Here is a 23895-nt window from a genome sequence, read left to right on the forward strand (position 1 = left end):
AAATACTTTGGGTTAAATATTTTATTTTATAATAAGCCTTACATTAGGTTCCTTAAACATTTTGTGTATCACCCAAATAAGTTACATTCATTCTGAGCTTTCATGCAGTTTTAAAAAAGTTAGAATTTCTCAAAAAATAATTTTCAAGTGAGCCATAATAAAGTCTGCATAACCAAGCCAGAATTTTTTCACATCAAGTAAATATTCCAGTTTTCCCTCCTGCTTTGACACTACAGACAACTTACAAAGGCCTCTCCAAATCTGCACTTATTAAACAGAAACTCACAGGAATTACTGAGACTTTCTGAGCACCTCGTCTAACTGCAGTAAAGCTTCAAAGTGACCACTGAACTGCTCTGCAGGAGGTGACATTTTGCCTGAGGAGAATACTGAAATATCTTACGTTAAAACCTCTTTGCAAAGAGACAGACCACCACCGACAGGCATGCAGAACACTAACAAGAAAGAGGCAGAAGACCTCACATTCACAAGCTTTTATGGGGACACAGTGTTTATGCAGTCTTCTACTATTTCAAAAAGGTAGTGATATATATCAGTCCTCCTTGCAATGTCAAGGGCAGTTTCATCCAAGTTGTTTTTCAAGTCTGGCTTCACGTAGCGATTCATCAGCAGGAGCTCAAGGGTTTCCCTGCTGTTCTTGTTTCCTGCAGCGATGTGCAGGGGTGTCAGCAGCCCATTCGTCTGCGCGTTGATGTCCGCGCCCTGCTGCAGCAGGAACGCGGCCACGCTGGTGTTGTTCCACTTGCAGGCGCTGTGCAGGGGCGTCCAGCCGTCCACGGTCTGTGCGTGGACATCGGCCCCTTGGGCCACCAGCTCGTGTGCAACGTCCAAGTGCCCGCTGTAGGCAGCTCGGTGCAGAGGAGTGTACTGATCCTCATCACGAGCGTTCACTGGAGCCAGCTTCTCCGTCAGGAGCCTCTTCACCGTACCCAGCTGTTTAAAGAAAACAGGGAACTTCACGTGATTCTACGAAACAAGATGCATGGCTTTTGTCACGGACGCATTTTATGAAAAATCCTTTGTCGGGATCCTTTTCTCCTGAGAAGCTGGGAGGCCTCAGAAACAAAATGTAAACAATAATTATCTGCTGCTGTACAATGCAACAGGTGCATCTTTGATTGGTCTGATGTGGTTGTTTTTAATTAATGGCCAATCAAAGTCCAGCTATCTTGGACTCTCTGGTCAGTCACAAGATTTTATTATCATTCCATTCCTTTCTATTCTTTGCTAGCCTTCTGATGAAATCCTTTCTCTCTATTCTTTAGTACAGTTTTAGTATATAATTTTCTTTTAATATATCATAAAATAATACATCAGCCTTCTGAAACATGGAGTCAAGATTCTCATTATTTCCCTCGTCCTGGGACCCCTGCGAACACCACATGGCTTTGATGGTCCTGCAGTTTAATTTCCGTCAGTGCCAGAAGCACTTATAAAACCTCAGATACAGCCTCTCCACCCCAGTTAAAAGGCTTATTTGCCATGAAGAGCCTAGCATGCTTTCAGTTTATAGAAGTTTAAGAAAAATGCTGTTACTTGAACTTTGAACTGGAATCAAAATTTGTTCTAAAAGCCAACAGATCCAGAGATGCTTCAGTGTGTACAGGCTACAAAGGGTGATGGTTTACATAGAGTGGCTTGTGAAACCAAATCAAAAGAGCTCAGAGAAAGAAAGAAAAGTATAGGTAAATTTTTGTTTGTGGATGAGACTACAGACGTGCTCAAAATAACATTCTTGTAAATTATGTATGTGAACAGAGCAAGTGCCTTACCCGATTGTTTTCAGCTGCCCAGAGTAGCAATTTCTCCGGATGTTTTTCCATTTTCTTTTCTTGCATTTCGTACCATTCTTCCGTTCTTTCTTGCTCATCATCATCATCATCAGACTGTCCTGACCAACAGCTCTGAGTTCCCACAGGAATCAAATGCCTGTGCGTCTCCAGCAGTTCAAGTTGGTTAAAATGCTCTGTGAAGTCTTCGAACAGCTCGCTGTCATCATCGTCCTCATCAGCTTGCTTGTCTTTATTCATTTTCAGTCAGCATCTGTAGAACAGTATTTATGTCAACTGTAACTGTTATCGGTGCACTGTCAATAAAACTATCTGATGGATGATGCTGATGTCAACAAACAGCAAAACTCAAGGGAAAACTCAGTGATTCTCTGCTAACCCGGGATTTGCCAGCTCTGCCAGAACTCACAGATAATATACACGCTAAAAAGCACCGCGTTACCCCGACCCCCGGACGGCACCGCCTTCAGACTGCGCGGGGCTTTGCTGAGCGCACTCGGAACGCTGCTCACTTTACCAACAAAGGGTCTGGAGAGCAGCCCGGACTTTGGGGCAGAGTCTCTGCTCCTCCACAACGGCCCGGCCCGGCCCGGCCCGGCCCGCAGCACCGGGCCCGCTCCCCTCCGCGGGGCCCGCACCACCCCGGGCAGGCCCCACCACCCCGCAAGACACCGGCCGATCCCCGCCCGCCCCGCGGGTCTCCCATCCGCCCCGCTGGGCCCCGCTCCGGTACCCGAGGTCCCAGCGCCGCCGGGGCTCCGGGCGGGGCCCGGCGAGCGCTTCCGGGCCGCGCGGCCGCCGGACGTGACGGAACGGGCCGGGCCGAGCCGGGCTGGGCTGGGCCGGGGGCGGTGCTCGGCCGGAGCCGCGGCGGGAGCGGGAGATGGAGCGGCGGCAGTGATTGCGCAGTGATCGCACCTCACTGTGCCCCCTGGCCCAGCGCCTGGTTAGGTCTCTTGTGCTTCGCGTAGCGCCTGTGAGGAGAGAAAGTGACTCCCTGAGCCGGCAGCGCTGTGCCAGAGCCTTCCCTTGGGGAACTTCGCGCCAGGATGAGCGCCATCAACTCACAGTAAGCCCCCGTTGTCTGCAGCTCCCTGCAGTCCTGACACGCCAGGCAGCAAGGGTTTTATGTGTCTGGGACGAGTTAAGAAGAGCCGGGATCATCAGCTGTGTTTCCCTCTCGTCCTTATGATCACCGCGCTTGCCTTCATGCACGTGTAGATTTCCAGTGCAAAGAGAGAATTAGACTTTCCACAAGTATTTTTAAAAGCAAGAAACTTATAAAGGGTTCTTTAGTTTTTAATTAGATACTTCAGAGGGGTGCTTGCATCCCTTTACTGGAGCAGAATGACTGGGACAAACAAATCTTCCAACTGGCTGTTTTGGCGATGTGCTGTTTGCAGTACAAGTAGTGAAGTATTTTGAGATTCTTACAGGACTGATACTTGGTAGAGTTTTATGGCAAATCTCCTTGTTTCATGACTTTGGACAGATAAACTTACCTTAGTAAAGGCTGTGTAGAAATTCCCTATGTGTATTGCTCCCTGACACTAGTTTTCCTGTCTTATTCAGGGATGATGAAGATACCTTTAAAATACTCGTTGCTACTGATATTCATCTCGGCTATTTGGAGAAGGATCCAGTGCGTGGAAATGATACATATGTAACTTTTAATGAAATTCTGGACCACGCTCAAAAAAATGAAGTAAGTGCTACATTTTGGAGAAGGAAGAGCTGAGGCTGTTAAAAATATGGTCCAATCTGCCAGAAGCTGTAAAGCTTAGTCCTGGTGCAGTCTCTAGTAATACCAAATCAAATGGTTAAACCATTTGTTGCATTCAGTTTCATTTCTGATTTAGTAAAAGGAAGGCCTGATTCTTTGTGAGAGCATTCTTTCTGAATCATGACTTTGGTTGCATTAGCAGTGGTTTTGGGTTTCAGTGGTATCTAGAGAGGGTTTGTCACTGCGAGGGGGAAAAATAATTGAGGAGAGTGAGAGTAGTGATATACAGTCTTCTGACAAACCAGTAGAGATTTGTTAGAAGCTTTTGAAGTGTCATGCAGTGCTGAGTCGCTGAAGTAAGCAGTTCTGGTGCTGAGCAGCTCCGGTTCCTGCACAATCGGCAGCAGATTTCTGTAGTGGGGTGGACAGAGGGATTTCCTGAACTGGGACAATGTCGGAGGAGCCGAGAGCCACCAGGGGCCCGCAGCGGCTGATGGGACCTGGGTGGAGTCAGGAGCAGTGGCAGCCAAGACCCCACCCCACACCTGTAAAAGAAGCTCCTGGGGAATGGCAGCAAGCTGGAGCACTTCCAGGATGGCAAACAGACCTGTCACAACTTTTTGTGCAGGAACTGCACTTGAGCCCTGCCAGCTCTACCAGGGAGCAGTGGTATCTATCTGCCAGAAAGCCATGGCCTTTCTCTGTATCCACCATGGCTGACAGAGCTGCCCAGACAGAAGTCCTAGTCCAAACACAGCTCTGGTTGAGGAGTATCAGGGAGTGTGTATGAGAGAGAGAGGCTCCTGGAATCACAGTCTACTTTCGTTAGGGCAGGCCTGACAGGGAGGCAGGACGCATGATCCAGGGGATTCCCTATCTTCACTCCCTCTGGATGAACTCACTGAATTAAGGGACAGGGGCAATGGCAACAAGTTCCTGCCCAGCACAGCAGGTGCATCTCCTCTGTGACTGCCCCACATCCCCATGTGCCCTGACATAACAGGTGTGAAGCTCTGCAAGAGGAACTGAACAAGGACAGTGGTTCATCTAGCATAGAGGTGTTGCTGAGGTTGTTGCCTGTGCCCAATATCAGAACTCTCTCCATGAAGAAAAAGGGTGGGTTGTTGTAGGAGACATGCTTCTGATGGGAACAGAAGGCCAAATATGGTCCAGCATGTGCCAGGTGGCCAAGAAGGCCAATGGATCAGCACTGGTGTGGCCAGCAGGACCAGGGCAGGGATTGTCCCTCTGTACTCGGCACTGGCAAAGCCACACCTCGAATCCTGTGTCCAGTTCTGGGCCCCTCACTACAAGAAGGACATTGAGGGGCTGGAGCATGTCCAGAGAAGGGACACGGAGCTGGGGAAGAGTCTGGAGCACAAGTCAGGTGAGGAACAGCTGAGGGAGCTGGGGGTGTTAAGCTTGGAGAAGAGGAGGTTCAGAGGAGACCTTATTGAACTCTACAACTGCCTGAAAGGAGGGTGTAGCCAGGTGGGAGTTGATCTCTTCTCCCAAGCAACAAGACTAGAGCAAGTGGCCAGAAGGTGCACCAGAAGAGATTTAGACTGCATATTAGGAAAGATTTCTTCCCTGAAAAGGTTGTCAAGCACTGGAACAGGATGCTCTGGAAGGTATTTAAAAGATGTATGGATGTGGCACTTGGGGACATGGTTTCATGTTGGACTCGGCAGTGCTGGGTTAACACCTGGGCTTGATGATCTTGGAGTTCCAACCTAAAAAATTCTGTGATTCCATTTTTAAGGACTGGATGTTCATCAGTCAGATTCTTTATAATTTTGATAAGGTTTTTTCCTAATGCTTTACCAAAAGCTAAATATATGCAATATATGCAGAAACTGCAGCTAGCACCTTCTCAAAATAATGTGGTGATAGCAACTGGTTTCTTTGCACTAGTGCAGCAGTGAGAAAATAATGTAGCTTTTCATGCCTGTCAAAAAATGTTCAGGAGCCAATTTGGACCCTTATTACAAAAGTAGACTAATCCTTTTTTTACCACTATCAGTTGTTTTCTCCTATGGCTCTTCATAAATGGGTCTTTTTTAGGTTGATTTTGTTTTAATTAATAATTTAATTAGGTTTTTTTTTAAATAAGGAAATTAAATATTGTTTCCTCTTACAACTAACTCTTTTTACCTAGAAGTATATTTTCTCATATTTGAGCAAGTATGTGGAACTCCCTAGAAGAAATAATTTAAACAATTTGCTTAGAAGTCTTTCAAGGTAATACAAAATGTTGTATTAAAATAATAAAGCTTTTTGTTACATACAGGTGGACTTTGTTTTATTAGGTGGGGATCTTTTTCACGACAACAAACCCTCCAGAAAAACAGTACACTCTTGTTTGGAGTCACTAAGAAAATACTGCATGGGCGATCGTCCTGTTCAGTTTGAAATTTTGAGTGATCAGGCAGTTAATTTTCATTACAGCAAGTAAGTATGTTACTATAAATTATCATGTAAGGCTTGGGTTGTGTATTGGGTGAGTGTGTTGTGATTTTTATTTTAAATCCTCCATGACTGGAACCTGGAATTTTTAGGCCTGTGTGGGACAGTTCACAGGATAACTTCACCTGTCATCTAAGTCTGTAAAGAAATGTGTACAATATTTTGAGAAACCTCTGAATGTGCTATGAGTCTTGATATATTTATGTAATGTACAGTTTCCATTTTGCAAGTACAATACAAGTAATCCAATTCACATGAGTTGTTTTGGTAAAATCAGAAGAGTTCCTTGTGTGTAAGCAAAGGTTGCACAGCCCAATCCACTAGTACTACACAATTTTTTGTACAAATCTTTTCATGGCTTGTTCTAAAAAAAAAGAGATTTCTTTTGCTACCATATTCCCCATAGAAAGTGCCATTCCAGACCATGAGTAAGAATCTTCTTATGCTTAAGTTTAAGCTTTGGCTTATTCATAATCACTTCTTTCTGAGTTCTACCACATCTATTTGTGATGAAGTCAATTTGAAGAGAATATTGAGAATCGTACACGAATTTGCAGATATAGTTTAACTTCTTTTCCTCTTTTTGTTTAGGTTTCCTTGGGTGAATTATCAGGATGAAAATCTCAACATTTCTATTCCAGTTTTTAGTATTCATGGCAATCATGATGATCCCACAGGGGTAATTCTTATCATAATTGTACTGTTGCATTACAAAGATATAGAAATACAGTTCTGGGAGACCATGCTACTTTTAGTCAGTTGCTCCACTCTGTGTGTAAATATTTTGTGCATCCTTAGGAATTACCTTAATAAGTGACAGCAAGTTAAGAGTAAGTGTGACATTTAAAAGCAAATGGAAATAAGTTAAGAGATCCATATGAACTGTGTTTAATTTCTTAATGTATGTAGGTTTCTGTCATTGAGAACAGAATCACTTTTCATGCGTAGAAGTAGCAGCCTTTCAGAAAGTTTCTAAAACATTCCATCTGTAGAGACTGAAAGCTTCTTTCCTAAAAAAGGAGAATTTTGCTATTTTGATTTGTGCATACATGATTGATATGCATCATTTATTTTCAAGAAGGATAATCTGATAATAGTGAAGTGGTAGCTTAAAAACAAGCTACTCAAAGTAATCAAGAAATGGTTTAGAAAGCATTAAAATGCATGTATTAAATTAATAATTTTGCATTTTATATCAAATAGCAGTGTATCACAGAGATGAGTGTTTTAGCAGCAGTTTAACTTTGAACTTACTATAAGGTAGTTACCTTAACCAGATAATTTTTGTAGAAGTTTGGTGACTGGCTAGTTTGAGTGGTTTTTTGTGTTTTTGTTTTTCTGAATGATTTAATGTTTAGTTTCATATTGTTCAAATGAATTATGACTTGTAAGGAAAAGGGATTTGATTTTGTACTCTAGAGTATTAGGAAAACCCTTAATATTTGTTATGGGACGTTTCAACTTCAGAAGTTACTTAAGGAAAGATATTCTCTCTTTTGAGACTTTCATTTAGACATTAAACACTTTATGTTCTATTCAAATTCTGTATTTGTCTCTTAATATTCGTTGTAGGCAGATTCACTGTGTGCATTGGATATATTAAGCTGTGCAGGACTGCTGAATCACTTTGGGCGTTCAACTTCTGTGGAGAAAATAGATATTAGTCCCATTTTATTGCGTAAAGGTAGAACAAAAATTGCTCTGTATGGCTTGGGTGAGTATTTGTCTGCCAGACTGTGACTTGACTATTCATGTATTACTGAAATTTAATAGGTATAAATAAAATTGGAACTAATGTATAAGGCTGCAACAAACATGAAGGTATATGTGATTCTAAGTTAAAGCATATAAATTCTGTGACAATGTCAGATTTTCCTCCTGCTTTGTGTCACTAACTGGCAGGGGTTTTTTTTGCTCATTTAGATAAATCTTCCTAAATTTAATTTTTGTGCTTTTATTGGTGATAAATGAACCCTGCTTCAGTTAACCATAGTGCTGGTGTATCAAGTCAGAGCAATCACTCTTAAATTCTCTCTGTTGTGTATTAAGTTTATTTCATCCTACTTAAGCAAAACTTAAACACCCAATGTGTATATGCCATTTTGATTATATTTAAAAACATAAGCTGTCTGAGCAGAAATCTAATGTCTTATGTCTCTGTCTGAAGTGGTTCATAAGTAGCATTGGCCATGGGTAATCTCAGTTACCTTAAAGAAACTTAAGAGTTTCATACTTTAAAGTAGTTCTGGGATATGTTTTCAGCTTCAAGTTTGTTCCTTTGTATTTTCTCTACTGAATTCCTCTCTACCCTCACTTCATCCTTAGAATGGTTATTTTTGACTGCTCTCTGTGTAGAGAAGTTAACTATTAAGGTCTTATTTTTCCACCCTTATTTTTTGTCCAGTCATGAGTGCTTAAATACCTAATTCCAAGCAACTTTTATACCTCTAAATTAAGTCCTAGTTGGCCATGATTTTGTGTGTTTAATGAGATACTTGAAATTAGATACTTGAGATGCTAGATGTTTGAAAGGTTAGTAGTTAAGACGTTTGAAAGGTTAGTAGTTAGTGGAACGTTCTAATATCAAAATATAAGAGTTTTCAGTATGGAAGTTGATACTGGGAAATGCAACAACTTTCTAAAGTACCAGTGTTGCTGCATGAAGATGTTCATGGCATGTTTCTTTGTGTTTGTGCCAGAATTATTTTTACCTTTTTGACTTTCTCTGATTCAGAGAGCATTTGTTCTTATACAAAATATGGACACTCCACATAGAATTTATTGATGTCTATCATGAGCCTGGCTAAGGATATTTTGGGGTTTCTTTTTTCCTAGTTAAAAACATCAAGGAAATAATCAGTGACTTCCAGGGATGGGGCATGCACAACTCTCTTGGGCAAACTGTTCCAGTGCCTCATTACCCTTACAGTAAAGAACTTCATAGTAATATCCAACCTAAATTTGTCCTCCTTCAGTTTAAAGCCATTCCCCGGTCCTATCATGCTTTCCCTTCTGAAAAGTCCCTCTCCAGCTTTCTTGTAAGCCCACTTTGGGTACTGGAAGGCTGCTATATTTTTGTTCCTCATGCTTTTTTTAATAGAGTTTCTAGTAAAAATGCTATGAAATGCAGACTTGTTTACCACACAAATTTATTTTTGTTTGTTTGTTTGTCCACTTCAGGAGCAATTCCAGATGAGAGGTTGTATCGTATGTTTGTCAATAAGCAAGTAACCATGCTGAGACCAAAGGAGGATGAAGATAGTTGGTTTAACTTGTTTGTGATTCATCAAAATAGGTAACAGTACTGAATGAATTACAGCAATTTACTGTGTTACTACATTAAACTGTCTGGAAAAGGATAGGTGAGCAAGCCAGCTGTGTTATTTCATGCTTGTTGTGAGTAGCTGGTTTCTTAAGATTTTTACAACAGAAAACATTGTTTTACAGCTCTTCTTGGAGAAGAGTTATAAAGGAAAAGGTTTGAAATAAATGAGTTAGAGGAGTTGGGAGATCTCTTCCCAAACTTTTATAGTCAGAGGAGGGTTTGTAGTGTTATGTGCATATATCTGCTTGTTAGAGCTGGGAGAACACCAAACTTCATGTTGTATTTTCTATCCTTGTTTGAACCATAGTTCAGCAAGTGCCTGTGTTCCCTTGCACTGCCGTGCTTTACAGATTGGTAACATATTCTATCTGCCTACAGGCTTCTCCCAGCAGTGGTAGTAGAAAGAGGCAGAGTTCTTTTCCAAATGCTTTCTTCTGATTTTTCCTGAAGAAGAGGGCAATCCTCATGCTCAAATAATGGTGAGGCAGACATAAACAAATAGAGCTCATATTACCCTGTATACCGATTTCTGTCATGTAGGCTGAAGGAACTCACTCCCCACCTGCCTTGTCTTCCAGAAAGGGATTGGGGATGGCATGTCCCATGTCTGTTTAATTCAGTTGGTTTTCCCCCAGCATTTAAAAACTAAAAACAACCAAACCTGTTTGCCATGAGATGCTATAAAAGCATTCATATAGAAAAAATCCAAAAGTCTTACAAGCCAAATAAGAAGAAAAGGGAGATCCAAGTAAAAGGAGGGAGCAGAAAACAGTGAGCTATGCAAAAAAAGTGAGCTATTCAAGTTGCCCTATTGTTTAACCAAACACTAAACAACTGTGTAAGGAGTAAATGTGGAGAAGAGCTGACATGTATGTCTGATATTATTGCTGGAGTTCCTGTATAATTTTAAATCACACTGATGTTTTTCTCCTCCTTCACTGTCCCCTTGCCTATCCATTATTCTTCTCTTCTCTTGAACAGGAGCAAACATGGAGCTACCAACTACATTCCAGAGCAGTTTTTAGATGACTTCATTAATCTTGTTGTGTGGGGTCATGAACATGAGTGCAAAATAGCTCCATTCCAAAATGAACAGCAACGTTTCTATGTTTCTCAGCCAGGAAGTTCAGTGGTGACATCTCTGTCCCCTGGAGAAGCCGTGAAGAAGTGCGTGAGCTTTTCTTTTTGTTCTTGTTTATCCCTTGTCTTACATGTCTCAGGTGTTCTGTTGAGAACAGAAAAGTACTTGAATACAATATGAAAAGACTTGTATTACTGTGTGGATTAGCTTCAGAGTGTGTCATAATAAGCAAAGTAGATGGAATGAGTACCTGGTATAGCTTCTGCTTTGCTCACAATTTAATCTAACATTTAAAGCAAATGGAACTTAGCTAAGAGGAGTTACACACTGATAAATTGCAATACAAGGAACTGAGTGCAGATGCTTGTATATGGAATAAGCACAATCTAAGTATAATAAAGTGGAAGTTTTGCAGGGCCAACCCTGAAGTACAGATCTTTCTGTAGCTTTTGAAATTTTGTCCCTGAAAAGTAAACATGAATTTGAAAACAAATCTTTATACCATAGCTCTTATAAGTTTATCTTCTAGTAAGTTACCTTTCTCCTTCTAGACACATTGGTTTGCTGCATGTTAAAGGGAAAAAAATGAAAATGGAGAAGATTGCTCTAGAGACAGTGCGAACTTTCCATATAGAGGACATTGTTCTAGCTGATCATCCAGATCTTTTTCATCCTGACAATCCTAATGTTACTCAGGCAATACAGGCATTCTGCATGGAAAAGGTAACTTCTGATGACAACAGTTTATGGATAACTGTATGGACAGGGGATGGGATGTGTGACTGGTTTTGAGACTGGAAGATGAGAAATCTTGTGCCCCATATTAAAACAAACTTCGACAGTTTCCATAGGAAGCTAATTCCGTGACATTCACTCTGCAGCCTTGGCTTCCAGATTCCTTGATTGGGATGAGCTATTAAAGTAGGCTGGAACTGCTTTTTAGGTGTCCATATGATTTTTGTACAAAAGCTTGCCCCTAAGAGTGGGGCAGTGTTGGATGTGCACTTTGGAACCAGCAAAAATACATTGACCTAAACCCTGAGAGCTCAACCAGGCAGTCTGAAGAGGCAGAAGTAACTAAACAAATTTATTAATTGCTTAGTTCTTAGGTTTATATGGCTCTTTCTGCTTTTCCCCGGAACTAGAAATTTAGCAAAGCATAGTGGCTATAAAATATGAGAGATCAGTGGTGTAGATACTGCTGGACTACACTATATCTGAAGGATAAGCCCTTCTTTGTCATGTTTTTCTCAGTCATTCTTAATGGCTTTTGACTGCATTTTGGTACATCCGTGTTCAGGAACCAGAGCACATTCTAAAATTATTTATTTTGATTGCTCCCCTTGCAACTGGGTGTATTTAAAGTTATACTTGAAGCATTCAGGCATCTATAGGAGAACAAAGTAGAACTGAATTTATAATTCTCCTTCACAGGTGGAATTGATGCTGGACACTGCAGAAAGAGAACGCTTGGGAAATCCCCGCCAGCCAGAGAAGCCTATCATAAGATTAAGGGTAAGAAATTGTTCAGTTTGGTTTGCTTTGTTTTTAAAGGTCACTGTGAAAAGTTTCAAAGCAAAGTCATGCTTTTTGTGTAAACACATAATATATATACATTTTTTTGCTGTGTACAGGCAAATATAAATCACCTACCATACTTCTGTTTACCTGTGTAACCAGTACTCTAAGTTAATGGATAGGATTGGTCATAAATGTACTTCACTGCTATTCTGAGTAAGGGCATCAAAAGTGGCTATTTACTGTGAATTTTTATAAGTCATATTATCCTGTGTGCTTTCCCAACCCAATTGGAAACTGTTGTGAAGCCTAGTAAATGAAACAAATTAAGAACACGTTATAAAAATGAGCTGTTATTAGCTATTCTGTTAATGTTATTATTAGCTGTTAACTATTCTGCATAGTAAGGCATTAATTTTAGGTTGACTTATTTCTTACTATTAATTTTTTTCCTTAGAAGCATAACAAATCTGTTTTGAATTGTGTGGCTTCTACACTTCTTTTTGTTTCATATGTACATTTGTCCTTTCCTCACTTAGGTTGATTATGCAGGTGGCTTTGAACCATTCAGTGTCCATCGTTTCAGCCAGAAGTACATGCATCGGGTGGCTAACCCAAAAGACATCATACACTTTTTCAGGCATCGTGAACAGAAAGAGAAAAAAGGTGATTATGAAAGAAGGAATCATTGGCTTGCTTTTGTTTGCATTTATCTCTCTGTATTTTGTTGCCCAGCACTTGCAAAGGTTTGGTGTCTAATGTCTTACAGGAGGAGTAAAGATGCATTGTCTTATTTAAATGTATATATTGCACAACTATTTCTTTTTTATTTCTGGGTTTGTCCAAAATTCTGATATTTAGCACAGTGTCTTCTGACAGTTATTCATAAACAGTTTCATTCTCCTTTGGCCTCAGACCTTATTGAGTTATTTATAGTAGTACATATAGCCCCATGCCAGACTGAGTTACTCTATAGTTCTGTGGGAATTACCATGAAAGGCATTAAGTAGCTCACTTCCAAGGCTTCTTAGAATAAGATGATTTGGTTTGAACACTCTGAAGGAAAAGAAATGGGTATAGTGCTTTTTCCCTTTATATTTTAATTTTATTTTGTAGTAGTTAATTTGTTCATACCTAAAATAGTAATGAAGGGTGTGGGCTTAAGAGCTGTTGATATATTTTTTTAAAAGGTCCAAATGTAAGATAGCATTTTGTTTGCCCTAATTAATTTTGTGTATGACGTGCTCTTGGCTTGTCTCTTCCAGGTTTGTGCAAAACCAATAATAGCTGTTACTATTGCAGCATTTCTCACTGTTTCCTAGAATTTTTATAAACGGTTAATAGATGTTGTTCAAATACTGGATTTGTAATAGTTGCTAATGAAGATTCCGCTTGTACAGGAACATAATGTGCTAAAAAACTCTAATTTGCATTGCAAGTGCATTGTCCAGTTCCAGTGACAGTTTTTATGAATACTGTCAGTTCTATGAAGTTCAAAGCATCATTTCATGAATAAAAACTGCTTTTAGTGAGGCATTTTTAAAATTATACTGTATTGGTCTTGGTTTATTTTTCTTTGGTTTCCTTTTTTTAAGTTGTATAATCTCATTAACATTTTCAGAATACACAGTAGCTACCACATCTGCCACCATGTTTCACTAATCTACTTTTCCTACTTAATGGACATGTCAGCTTCAGGAAGGGAATATGAGAGTACTGCCATGGCTTTTGTGTTGCTTTATTAGACAGCCTCTTAGGCAAGGGAAGTGGCTAAGAAAGCACTCAGTGTTTTCATTACATGTGCACATTGTGGTTCACCACAGGGGATGTTAAAACTGCAGGAATTCAGTCTATAGTCTAAAGCTGTCTATAGTCACTTTATATTATTTGTGTGGTATGTGCTAACCTAGTTTGAGTATCCCTGTCATCCTTCTGCCATTCCTACCTTGCTGCCTGAGAAGGGGGGGATGAGCTATGAGCATTTTCTATTGAAAATCAGTCAGCGTGCTGTAGAGGAGAATCCCTTTTCTAGTAAATAGAGAATTCCTTTTCTAGTAAATGGATTACTTATAAAAAATTTTAGTGCTTTGATGACTCCTATGATTTTCTTCTATTTGTGACCTTCTAGAGTTCAATTATAATAACCTTCAGAGCATAGTGTTCAATATATAATTCCAGATATATGTTAGTTGGAACTCTTCATATCTACTAGACGTGGAGTTGTCTGCACAATTATTATGTTTCTCTGTGTTTCCAATGAATAGACTCTAAAAAGAGCAAAAAGGTTTACATATAAAAGGGACCACAAGTCTTCTTAGGAGACCTGCATTAACCTTTTTTCCTGCTACTGTCAGTGGGATGGTTCAGTGGGATGGGAATAATTAAAAGCTGTAAATCTAGATGATGCCACTGTGCTTTTCTATTCTAGACATTGATCTTAATTTTGGAAAATTGGTTAGCAGACCTGCTGAGGGAACAACACTGAGGGTAGAAGACCTTGTAAAGCAGTATTTCCAGACAGCAGAAAAGGTATATTTCTACCTTTTTATAATTTTCCTTTTTAATGTCATATGATATTTTTATCACCTTTTTTTTTTCTTCTTTCTTAATGGAAGTAGCGTGCCCTGAAAAGACTCTGACATTCACCGAGAAATGAATTTATTTCCCAAAACACTGTGTGTGTGTTTCAGATGACACATGAAGTGTGTGTTTGTGTATAGGTTGTGTAGGTGTGTGAACACACACTGGTTTGAGAGCATGATAGTTCTTTGTGTGAACTTGCAGTGTGTGCCCTGTACTGTGTGTCATGTACTCAAGTACAGGAGGAGAATCTCAGGCAGCATGTGAGGGAAGAGCTGCCTTAATTTACTCTAGAACCAGTGTGAGACTGTAGGATTTACTATTACCAGCTGACTTAGAGTCACTTGTTACTTTACAGTGTGCTTGTCTCCTCAGATGTAGTGCACATCCACATTTTATTTAAAGCAGAGCAGGGAGAAGGAAGAGAGACCCGTGATAATTTGCTTCCTTCCCACCCTGTTTTTAAATGTAGTATATTTCCCTTTCCCAGCACCAGTGCAGTAACATCTATGGGATAAAAAAATAATCAGTGAGCCAGGTGCGCAAATGCTTGATATAGTTGATCAAACATAACTTGCAGAAGCTATTTCAGTTGTAGAAAGTCTTCAGAGCAAGAATTCTTGAGGTAAAGATCCTTCAAATGACGTCATCCTGCCTAACCTTAGACACATGCTAGGTGTCAGTATTAGGACAGCATAAATCATGTTCCTTTGTTATACTTATTTTATTTAAGCATTTTATTGTATAATAGTTAGGAAGTTTATTCTTCTGGGCAGCATTATTTCCTGGAAGATTTTATTTTAGATATTACTAGCATTGCAGTTTCTTTACTGTCCATAAAGCCTTTTGCTTTGACTAGTTTGAAAAATACTCTGTAAAGTTAATGTGACATGCTAGTAGCAAGAGAGTTGTAACTGGTTTATGAGACATAATATTTGCTTATTGCTGTGCTTTTCTCTGATTTAAATAAACAGTGCACATTACTGTTTTTGCAATCAACTTAATGTAACATTTATCTGAAACAGCTGGAATATTGCTTGCTTTCTCTAATGGCAGATGCTTCTTAACAAATTATTTTCTCCAATTCCAAAGAAAGTACAGCTTTCACTTCTAACCGAAAGAGGAATGGGAGAAGCAGTGCAAGAGTTTGTGGACAAAGAGGAAAAAGATGCCATAGAAGAGCTGGTGAAATTTCAGCTAGAAAAAACGCAAAGGTTTCTCAAGGAGCGTCGCACTGATGCAGTGGAAGAAAAAATAGATGAGGAGGTAATGTTCTGTTAACGTTGATTCCCCAAGAGAGGTCAAGACAGTAGAAAAATCACTGCTCAAACACGGTTTAATAAAATTGCCTGTGTGTGGAGCATCTGCTTGAGGCAAGTGTTGCCTCAATTGTAAAGCAATTTGTAAAGTTTTACAAATTGTAAATTGTAAAATACTTGCCTCTAGTCATTTTCTGCAATTAATAAATGAATAATTCATTTATGAGGAAGTTTCAAATACATGATTTCAAAACTTATACTGAAAATGGAACATGCACACATGTTCACAGAAAAGAATCTGTCTAATACATGTAGAACTACATATTTACTACTGTTGTGAGAAAGATGGCAGGTATAATCTCTTTGTAGCTCTTTTGTATTGGCTTAGGGAAGAGTACAAGAACAGGACAAGCGAAAAGGAAATTTATCCTTCAGGTGCTCTGCTTGCTTCTAACTGCTTGCAGCTCAGGGTATCCCAAAGACAGGCCTGATTTATGTGTTCTGAGCAACCCTTGAAAGGCATTTTTGTCAACCAGTTGAGCTTCCACATGAACCCATGTATTCAGCTGTAATATTCAACACTGTAGAAGTAATTGTTCTGCAGCTTATCTGTGCACTGTTTAAAGAATAATTTGGTGGGGAAGGAAGGCTACATGTACATGTCTTCTTACTGATTGCTTTAATTTATGAGGGGTTGAAAGAGACAATAAACAATCAGTGCCTGCAGGCTTTCTGTGACACTTCAGGGTGTATTTTCTGTTGTTGTTTGTCCTTAGAACTAATGTCTTCTTTCTGTCATGCCTCATATCTTTTTCCATGTTTGTCAAGTTGAGCTTCCTTAGTTGTACATGTACTGCAGCATTGTCTCTTCTCATAATAGTTGTTTTCTGTCTTCCTTCTTCATCTCTACCTCTTTTCCCAGTTATTCTTATTTCAGTGTCCCTTATTGTCAAAATTACTATTCTCTTCTTAAACATAGTATCTCCTTCATCATGTGCCAGGCTTTCTTCCTTGCCAGTGACGTAGCTCCAGTTATTAACAGAATGTGAGATTCTTAAACCATAGAACAGCCCCAAACAAACTGTTCAGTTATTCTTGGACTCTCCACTTCTCACATGAGCTTGACTTAATGATTCAGTGATTAAAGCTTCACACTTACTGTGTTTTGATTGTTGTATGCCATGAATTATTTTGACAGGAACTGCTTTTTTATTCAGGTGCGAAAATTCAGGGAGAGTAGAAAAAAGAATACTGAAGAAGAAGATAAGGAAGTCCGTGAGGTAATTACTCTGAGTTTTGAACATAGGCTGAAAAATGGAGTGGTGACTTCTGCATATAAATGCAGTCATTTAACAATGCTTCAGCAGTACTTCAGCATTGTCCTGGACAAAATGTGCCTGTCTGCCTTTAAGGCTTAGTAAGCCTGTTTTAAATCTTTGTTAGGATAATATGTACCTAAGCTACTGCTCAATTTGGCTTTTGAGGTCTCTTTTTTTGTACAAATTTGTGAATCTGATTGTTCATTATTTCTTGCTTTTAATGGAGGTTAGACCAGGCAGGTGACTTTAAAAGACCTTTCAGCTTAAGCTCTTTGTGATCTCATTACCAGTGGACATGTGGATGGAATATATTGAGTGGTATTACTGGAACAAATGGGGAATATTGATAAACCTTTAGGTACTGTGTCCTTATCAGCAATCTTAAATTTCCTACATTCATACTTCGATTGCATATGTATTTCCAAAGAAAACTGCCAACCTCTGTTAGCCTGGGTTCTCCTTTGTCTTTGCAAGTTATGTGAGACTGGAATGGAATCTTGAGATAAAGGACACCTGGGGTGAGATTCAGTCCTTCTAGTCTGGGATATCATCACCTGATGATCACCTGTCTTAAGCACCCACTGTCATCAATAGAGTTCAAGTCAGTGGAGCCCATAGGGTGCATTCTCTGAGCAGACACATGGAGCTGACACAGGATGACCTGAGCTGCTCACCAGACTTCACCAACAACGTGTCACATTAATGAGCTCCACTCTGTTAGCAATCCTAGATAACTGCTTTATATGTACACATCTAATTAAGTATTTTCACAGATGTCCTCATCTTCCATAACACTGGATTTGTGTCTTCTAAGTCTCACTGGTTTAGAATTACACATTTTTATTTATAGTTATGATATATATTTATTGTACATAACTAGGATTTAACAATGGTGTGTTTCATGATTTAAGATTCTTTTTCCTGTAATTATTTTTCCTTTTCAGGCAATGATCAGAGCCAGAGCCCACCGATCTGAGGGTGAAGCTCTGGTTGCAGCCTCCAGTGATGAAGATTCCATGGATATGGAGAGGATGGGCACTAGCAATCCAAGTGATGGCCTTTCCTCAACACTGAGCCGAGGAAGGGGTCGGGCAAGAGGTAGGGCAAGAGGTGCAAGAGGACAAAATTCAACAGCAAGAGGTTCATCTCGAAGAGGAAGAGGTAAGAAAAACTTTGCAGTCTTTGTACTGCAGTTCCTGACTTTTTTTCTTTAAAAGTTGACTCTCTTCTGATGCTTCCATCAAGTGGGAATTTGCTGCTTAAGAACTACTGGAAAAAAACTCTTCTTAAATACTTGGGGTATCCTATTACATAAAATTGACTGCCTTACAAGGCTTAAGTTGTATATATATATATATATATATATGTATATATATATATATATATATATGTAAATAAATTACTCCTTTGAGTTGTCTCAGTAGTATGCCCAAATATCTGAGTGGGTTGAGTTCAAACGAAGGCTGTCATCTTGGGTCTGATTTGCTTAGTGCTTTTAAACCAGTTCTTTGAGCCTGTGCTCCACTACTGTTGTGATCCCATCAGAGTAGAGCCCTCAGTGTTGAGAGGTTGTGTCTGGGGACCTTTGAACAGTTGACCCAGAGCAGTTCTTCTGCATGTAGGGAGGGCTTTAATTCAAGGAGAAAGTGAGGAGTAAAGAGGGTTGTCGATTTTTTTTAAAGTGACTTCCCACTCAGTAATAATAGACTAGAGAGGAAAAAAAATAACTGCTGAACAGATTTGCATTTTGTTTGTTATATCTACAGGAACCACTAGCCAAGAGTCAGCTTCTGGCAGCAGATCCTCCAAGTCTGTATCTGTTCCTGGCAAAAATATGTCTATCCTGGATGGTAGGCCTGTGATCTATCTTTACTCTAATCCTCTCTCTCAAATTGTAGTGAAGGTGTTTGTTCAATGATGAAGTGCTTTAATTGCCTTTTATTCTATTAGTCCGTTTCAACTGTGAGAGATTCTTTCAACAGTAATGAAATATAATAATTAACAGTGATGAGAGAAGGAAAAAAGAAAAGGAAAAAAATTAGTGATATGCTTCTGTCATGGGGTAAAATGGAATGTGTTAGGAACTTCTGGCTAGAACTGCACATAGGAAACATATTACATAATGCATTTTTTTAAGGAATAAGCATAGAAAGAATGTGTCTTAATATTTTAGGCAGAATTTTCTTCAGGGGATAAAAAGTTATATTTGACTGATGTTTACAAGTTAGTAAGCTTTAATGCAGATCCATGTAGCCTTACATTGTAGTGAGTTTTGTAAATACCAGTTTTTACTAGAGAAGAAAACCTTATCTTTAAGCCACCTACATATGTGAGAGTAGCTGTTCCTTGCTGTGGAGGAAAGACACTGAGGAAACAGCATAGGTCATCAGAGAATTAAAGAAAAAAATACTGCTCACTACTACACATAAACCCCTCACAAAATACACCAAGGCAGACTGAATTTTAAATTATTCAGCAAATTACCTTAATTGTAAATTGGTCAGCAAATGAAATATTGCAGAGAAATGAATTTTAGCAGAGGTGTTCATAATTAGCCTGTTAGATATACAGGAATTTCAATCACAGTAGTATTTTTTGCATCCTCTTAACCAGCGTTACTGATGGTTTTTCAGCCAGACTGGGAAGCACCTGCAGCTGCACAGAGGGTTATATCCCTGGGTTGACAGACTTAATTTATGTTTTGGGTTGGTTTGTTTGTTTTACAGGGGTTTTTGCAGTGGAAATGCGTGCTAGGCAGATCTTAAATAAGAAGAAGTGTATAATGTTGTTTGTATTTAATCGTGTGAGCATTTTAAAAGTATTGCATATGTTTTATTCCAGTCTTTAGGTCTTCCAAAACAGACCACTCTTCAAATTCGTTCCACTCTTACTCTGAGGTAAGCACCTTGTTGTATGAGTGAAGTTGTGCTTTTACTGTTGATTTGAAAAATAAATACACAGTCAGAGCATTAGCCTAAATCAGTGGATGTTCCCAAACTATCAGTTCCAGCATTAAGTTTCTACATGTTAATCTGTAGACCTTTTGTATCCTTTTTTGTTATGGTATTTGTGTGAGAAAAGCCATGTTTTATTTGTGGCCATAGCTTAAGATACAAGGTGTCTATACATGAGTGTTTTGGTGGGTTGTGCTAGGTCAAAGATGTAGATGTAGATGAAGAATAAACTTGTGTTGTATTTGCTAATTTGTGCAGTTCTAGCCTGGAGCCCTCTCCAGGGGTATATTATTCTAACTAAATAGGTGTATAGTTGGAAAAAAAACAGAGGTTCTGTGCTGTAGTGCTGACACATTATGCACTCTCTCTGTAAGGAGAAATTCTGTGGAAAAACTTTATACATTTTTTTTCCAGGATATTATAGATGTTGATTCTGATCCAGAAGATACTTCTTTTGTTCCTTCCTCTTCCAAAATAAATCAAAGGTCAGTATGTTTGCTTCATGAATGTAATGTGTGCCTTATTTTTGGCTGGCAATTGGCAGAGTCGAAGGGTCTGATTGACTACCAGAATTTTAGGAAAGTCATAACACTGCTTAGAGAGTTTATATAAATTTTTACTTGCTAATATGGATTATCTTTCTGTAACAGAAAAAATTATATTACTGATTGAGGTAAACTCAATCAGAGCTTTAGTATGAAGATGTTATTTTAAGAATTTGTATTGTTCTACTTATTGTTATGCCTGTTTATTTTTACTTCGTGTATTGGTGGTCCAACTCTTAAGTCAAAAGGGAAGTTATTGGAATGTCTGGTAACTTGAGAACACGCTGATGCCATTTTTTTTCTCTTTGTATGTTTCAAGGTTGCCAGCTACATCTTCACTTAGTAGAAGAGGTTCACAAAGCCAAGCATCTAGAGGAGTTGATTATGAGTCAGATGAGGTATGGTATATAGTACTATTTTTTAGTTTTATTTCATGTAAGTTTCTATAGCTCACTGTTTTACAGCTATTTGAATAAAGCATTTCAGAGTGAAATTGAATTTATTTTTTTCACTAACAGGGCTAGATTCTCTCAACCAACTTTGATTAGACTACCTGCATAATTACCAAAAATAAGGCTAGAAAAATACCTCAGAAAAATACCTGATCCTTTTTCCCTTCAATTTGTAATCAGTGAATTGTCTTTACTGAAATGTTGACCTGGAATTGCCTGGGAGAGAAAGTAATTGCAATCTCTTTTAGTGCTTAGCTATATCCTTTCATTTAGTTATATATTTTATTCTTGTAAAAAGGAAGATATTTTTTTGCATTTAAAGAAAGAAAGGCAGTTTTCAGGGCATATTATTACTGCAAATCATCTAAGTAACTTCTTAAATTTAAAACACTTGTCTTCAAGTCTAATATGTCTGTTCTTGCAGTGTATCTTTGAACTGCTAGGAAATGGTTTCTTCCATAATTAAACAAGTAGAACTTTTTACACAGTTTTGCACTGAATAGAAGACACTCTATTCTGTCAAGCACTGTGCAGTTTGTTTTCACTGTCTGTCATCCATGCTCAGAATCCATTCCTTAACAGTGTCAGGTGGTGGCCACTTCAGAGAAAATACTACATTCTTGTCTCTTCTCCCCACTGTGCTATCTCTTCTTGTACCTGGAATAAAAACCTACATGTTTGCTTGAATATGCAAAAATAAACAGTATTTTTAGTTCATACAAATATTAGTAAACTATGATATGCAATGTATATATAGACATAATTTAACTGAGGTATGTGCTGCTCATTTACAACTGAAATATAGATTGTACCTTATTTCAAAGTAGCTGTTCTGGTCATATTGACATAAACTTCTATTCTCTGCACACATGTGACACTGACTTCTAAGTTAATAAATGACCTCTTTCATATCAAAACCAACAAAAACAGGTCTGTCAGAAAACATGGAATAGTATGGCCAAGCTTTCTAGTTTAATCTAAAGGTGACTTTGCTTTTTTATGACTTGGAACACCTGCTAAGTTTAGTAATGTGTGTCTCTTTGGAAACTGCAGGATGATCCGTTCATGAGCCCTGCAACGTCAAGAAGAACTAAGTGATTTCCGACTCACTGTGCAAGAGAGACTGTGGAAGTTTGTGAAGAAAATGGAAAGCAGTTTGCAAAACTTTGTCTATGTGATATTTCCCTGTAAATGATGGCTTGCCTTCCATTTTCACTTCTGTGAAATGGTTTGGTTTGGGTTTGTTGGTTTCTTTCAGCGGCACCAAATTTGGTAATGTCTGTTACATTGCTTGATGCACTAGGCTAGAAGGGCTCATATTCTAAAGCACTGCCTGAAAGTGCAAGTTCTTTCTAAAGCTCTGAAACTCTGTTTTCTTTTTGAGATTATAATAAAAATGACAGTTATATCTTTTCTATAAAACTCCATCTCTGGTTTGAATTTTGCAGAAAAGTAAATTTATAGTAGTCTGCAGGTATGAATATGGACACAGTCTCAGTACAGTGGAACTTGTACTTACCTGCAATCTGCTGTGGATACAGTTGAAAACTCTGAATTCAGAGTCATAGTTGGACACAAGGATGAAGTTTTCAGTATTGAAGCTATAAAATGTCTTAATGATTTCAACTTTACCAAGAGAACTTAAACCCAGTATTGCAGTTATTAAACATTATTAAGTTATTATACATATTAAGTTATTATAAAGTTATTATTAAAGTTATTATATATAATTAAATATATTATTATATTATACATTATAAAGTTATTAAGATGTTACACAGATCTTAGGAAAATATTTTAGCTGAATGTGTATGAATAATAGGAATCATATCAAAGGCTCTTTCTCCCTTTTCACTGGTTTTTTTTTTCAGTCAGCTGTCAAATTCACAGTGTCTTTGTGTTTTGTCTGTGGAAGATGCTTTGTGTATTATCTATGGAAGATAAACATAGCAGCCTTCACTTCAGGGGAAAACATGTAACTGGAGTGTGCAGAAAGACTGTACTGTAAAGAGGTGCTTGTCTTAAACATTAATGTGATTGGTTATACGAGGGGGCTAGATGCTCTGAAGACCAACATGATTTCTCACTGGTCACACTGGATAGTTTTTTAAAAAATCACTTCTCACCCATGTAATTTCAATTCTCCTGCCCCAGAAAAGCTCAAAAATTCAGCAAAGCTCAAAAATTCAGCAAAGCTCAAAAATTCATTAAAGCCATGGTAGTGAAAGATTGTTCCCAGGAGCAGGGGGAAAAGCACACTGTGCTGTGTATTTAAAAAGAAAAAAAGGCATTATTCCTCTTTTTGAACACTTCCAAACGTTTTAGCATGTCTAGCTGACTTTTTTTTATATTCTTCTTATAATCTTTTATTCCCACCAGGCCTGTTTTCTAATTTGTTATAATTTTGTTAAGAGTATTCTTGCAAAGGTATTTTTGATGACTTTGTTATTAACTGAATTCATGATCCATCCATTTAGCTTTATTTCAAACATTATTTTTCACTTTAGAAATGGCATAATCTCTCAGGTACCTTTTATAAAAGCCACATTCAGCATGCCAAATCCTGACATTTCTGTGCAGCTGCCTGTTTTACTGTTGGAGTGCTGGGGATTGTTGAGCAAGGGTGAAGTTGGCAGGAACACGTACCGAGCTGCCAAATCTGTTATAGCCTATTCTCTAGTAACAACCAAACATAGGTGAGCTGCTTAAACAGCTCCTACTGGAGCATGTTTTAAATACAAAACTAAATCAGAAAGGTGTTGTGAAGCAGAGAAAGGCACACCAGCAACATGGGAGACACCTGACACAGAGCTTCCACTGGGCTTTTCCATGACCCTTTGTGAGTATTTTGGGTTTGCCTGT

General features: G+C 38.7%; 2 protein-coding genes across 3 annotated transcripts; one reads left to right on the forward strand and one right to left on the reverse strand.

Moving 5' to 3' along the window:
* Positions 1–6: 6 nt before the first annotated feature.
* ANKRD49 (ankyrin repeat domain 49) lies at positions 7–2665 on the reverse strand. The gene is made up of 3 exons (XM_071432758.1): positions 2545–2665; positions 1794–2064; positions 7–954 (listed from the first exon to the last, which is right to left on the reverse strand). Exons 2-3 carry the CDS (start codon positions 2049–2051, stop codon positions 496–498), a joined length of 717 nt encoding a protein of 238 aa, XP_071288859.1. The 5' UTR covers positions 2052–2064; positions 2545–2665; the 3' UTR covers positions 7–495.
* Positions 2664–22510, forward strand: MRE11 (MRE11 homolog, double strand break repair nuclease). 2 transcript variants are annotated; one of them, XM_071432756.1, is made up of 19 exons: positions 2664–2880; positions 3384–3516; positions 5825–5985; positions 6592–6679; positions 7573–7714; positions 9181–9295; positions 10307–10492; positions 10958–11129; positions 11841–11921; positions 12464–12590; positions 14353–14453; positions 15597–15770; positions 16981–17043; positions 18027–18243; positions 18849–18932; positions 19924–19979; positions 20451–20521; positions 20901–20979; positions 22087–22510. In XM_071432756.1, exons 1-19 carry the CDS (start codon positions 2861–2863, stop codon positions 22129–22131), a joined length of 2115 nt encoding a protein of 704 aa, XP_071288857.1. In that variant the 5' UTR covers positions 2664–2860; the 3' UTR covers positions 22132–22510. The 2 variants fall into 2 exon arrangements, with proteins under 2 accessions (XP_071288857.1, XP_071288858.1); XM_071432757.1 differs by lacking the exon at positions 2664–2880 and having other exon boundaries at positions 5844–5985; positions 22087–22455.
* The last annotated feature ends 1385 nt before the right edge of the window (positions 22511–23895 follow it).

Source organism: Agelaius tricolor, unplaced genomic scaffold, assembly GCF_023055355.1.
Source record: "Agelaius tricolor isolate 1412-34295 unplaced genomic scaffold, bAgeTri1.0.p SCAF_9, whole genome shotgun sequence".
In the NCBI taxonomy this organism is placed as follows: domain Eukaryota; kingdom Metazoa; phylum Chordata; class Aves; order Passeriformes; family Icteridae; genus Agelaius; species Agelaius tricolor.

What these genes read in the sequence shown, in the direction of transcription:
- ANKRD49 (XM_071432758.1), bottom strand. Translation starts at nt 2,051, where the DNA reads ATGAATAAAGACAAGCAAGCTGATGAGGACGATGATGACAGCGAGCTG. An exon ending in GGGCAGCTGAAAACAATCGG is followed by an intron (nt 955 to 1,793) that starts GTAAGGCACTTG and finishes TTCTTTAAACAG; the next exon opens with CTGGGTACGGTGAAGAGGCT.
- MRE11 (XM_071432756.1), top strand. Translation starts at nt 2,861, where the DNA reads ATGAGCGCCATCAACTCACA. An exon ending in TTTGTGATTCATCAAAATAG is followed by an intron (nt 9,296 to 10,306) that starts GTAACAGTACTG and finishes TCTCTTGAACAG; the next exon opens with GAGCAAACATGGAGCTACCA. An exon ending in AAGATAAGGAAGTCCGTGAG is followed by an intron (nt 17,044 to 18,026) that starts GTAATTACTCTG and finishes TTTCCTTTTCAG; the next exon opens with GCAATGATCAGAGCCAGAGC.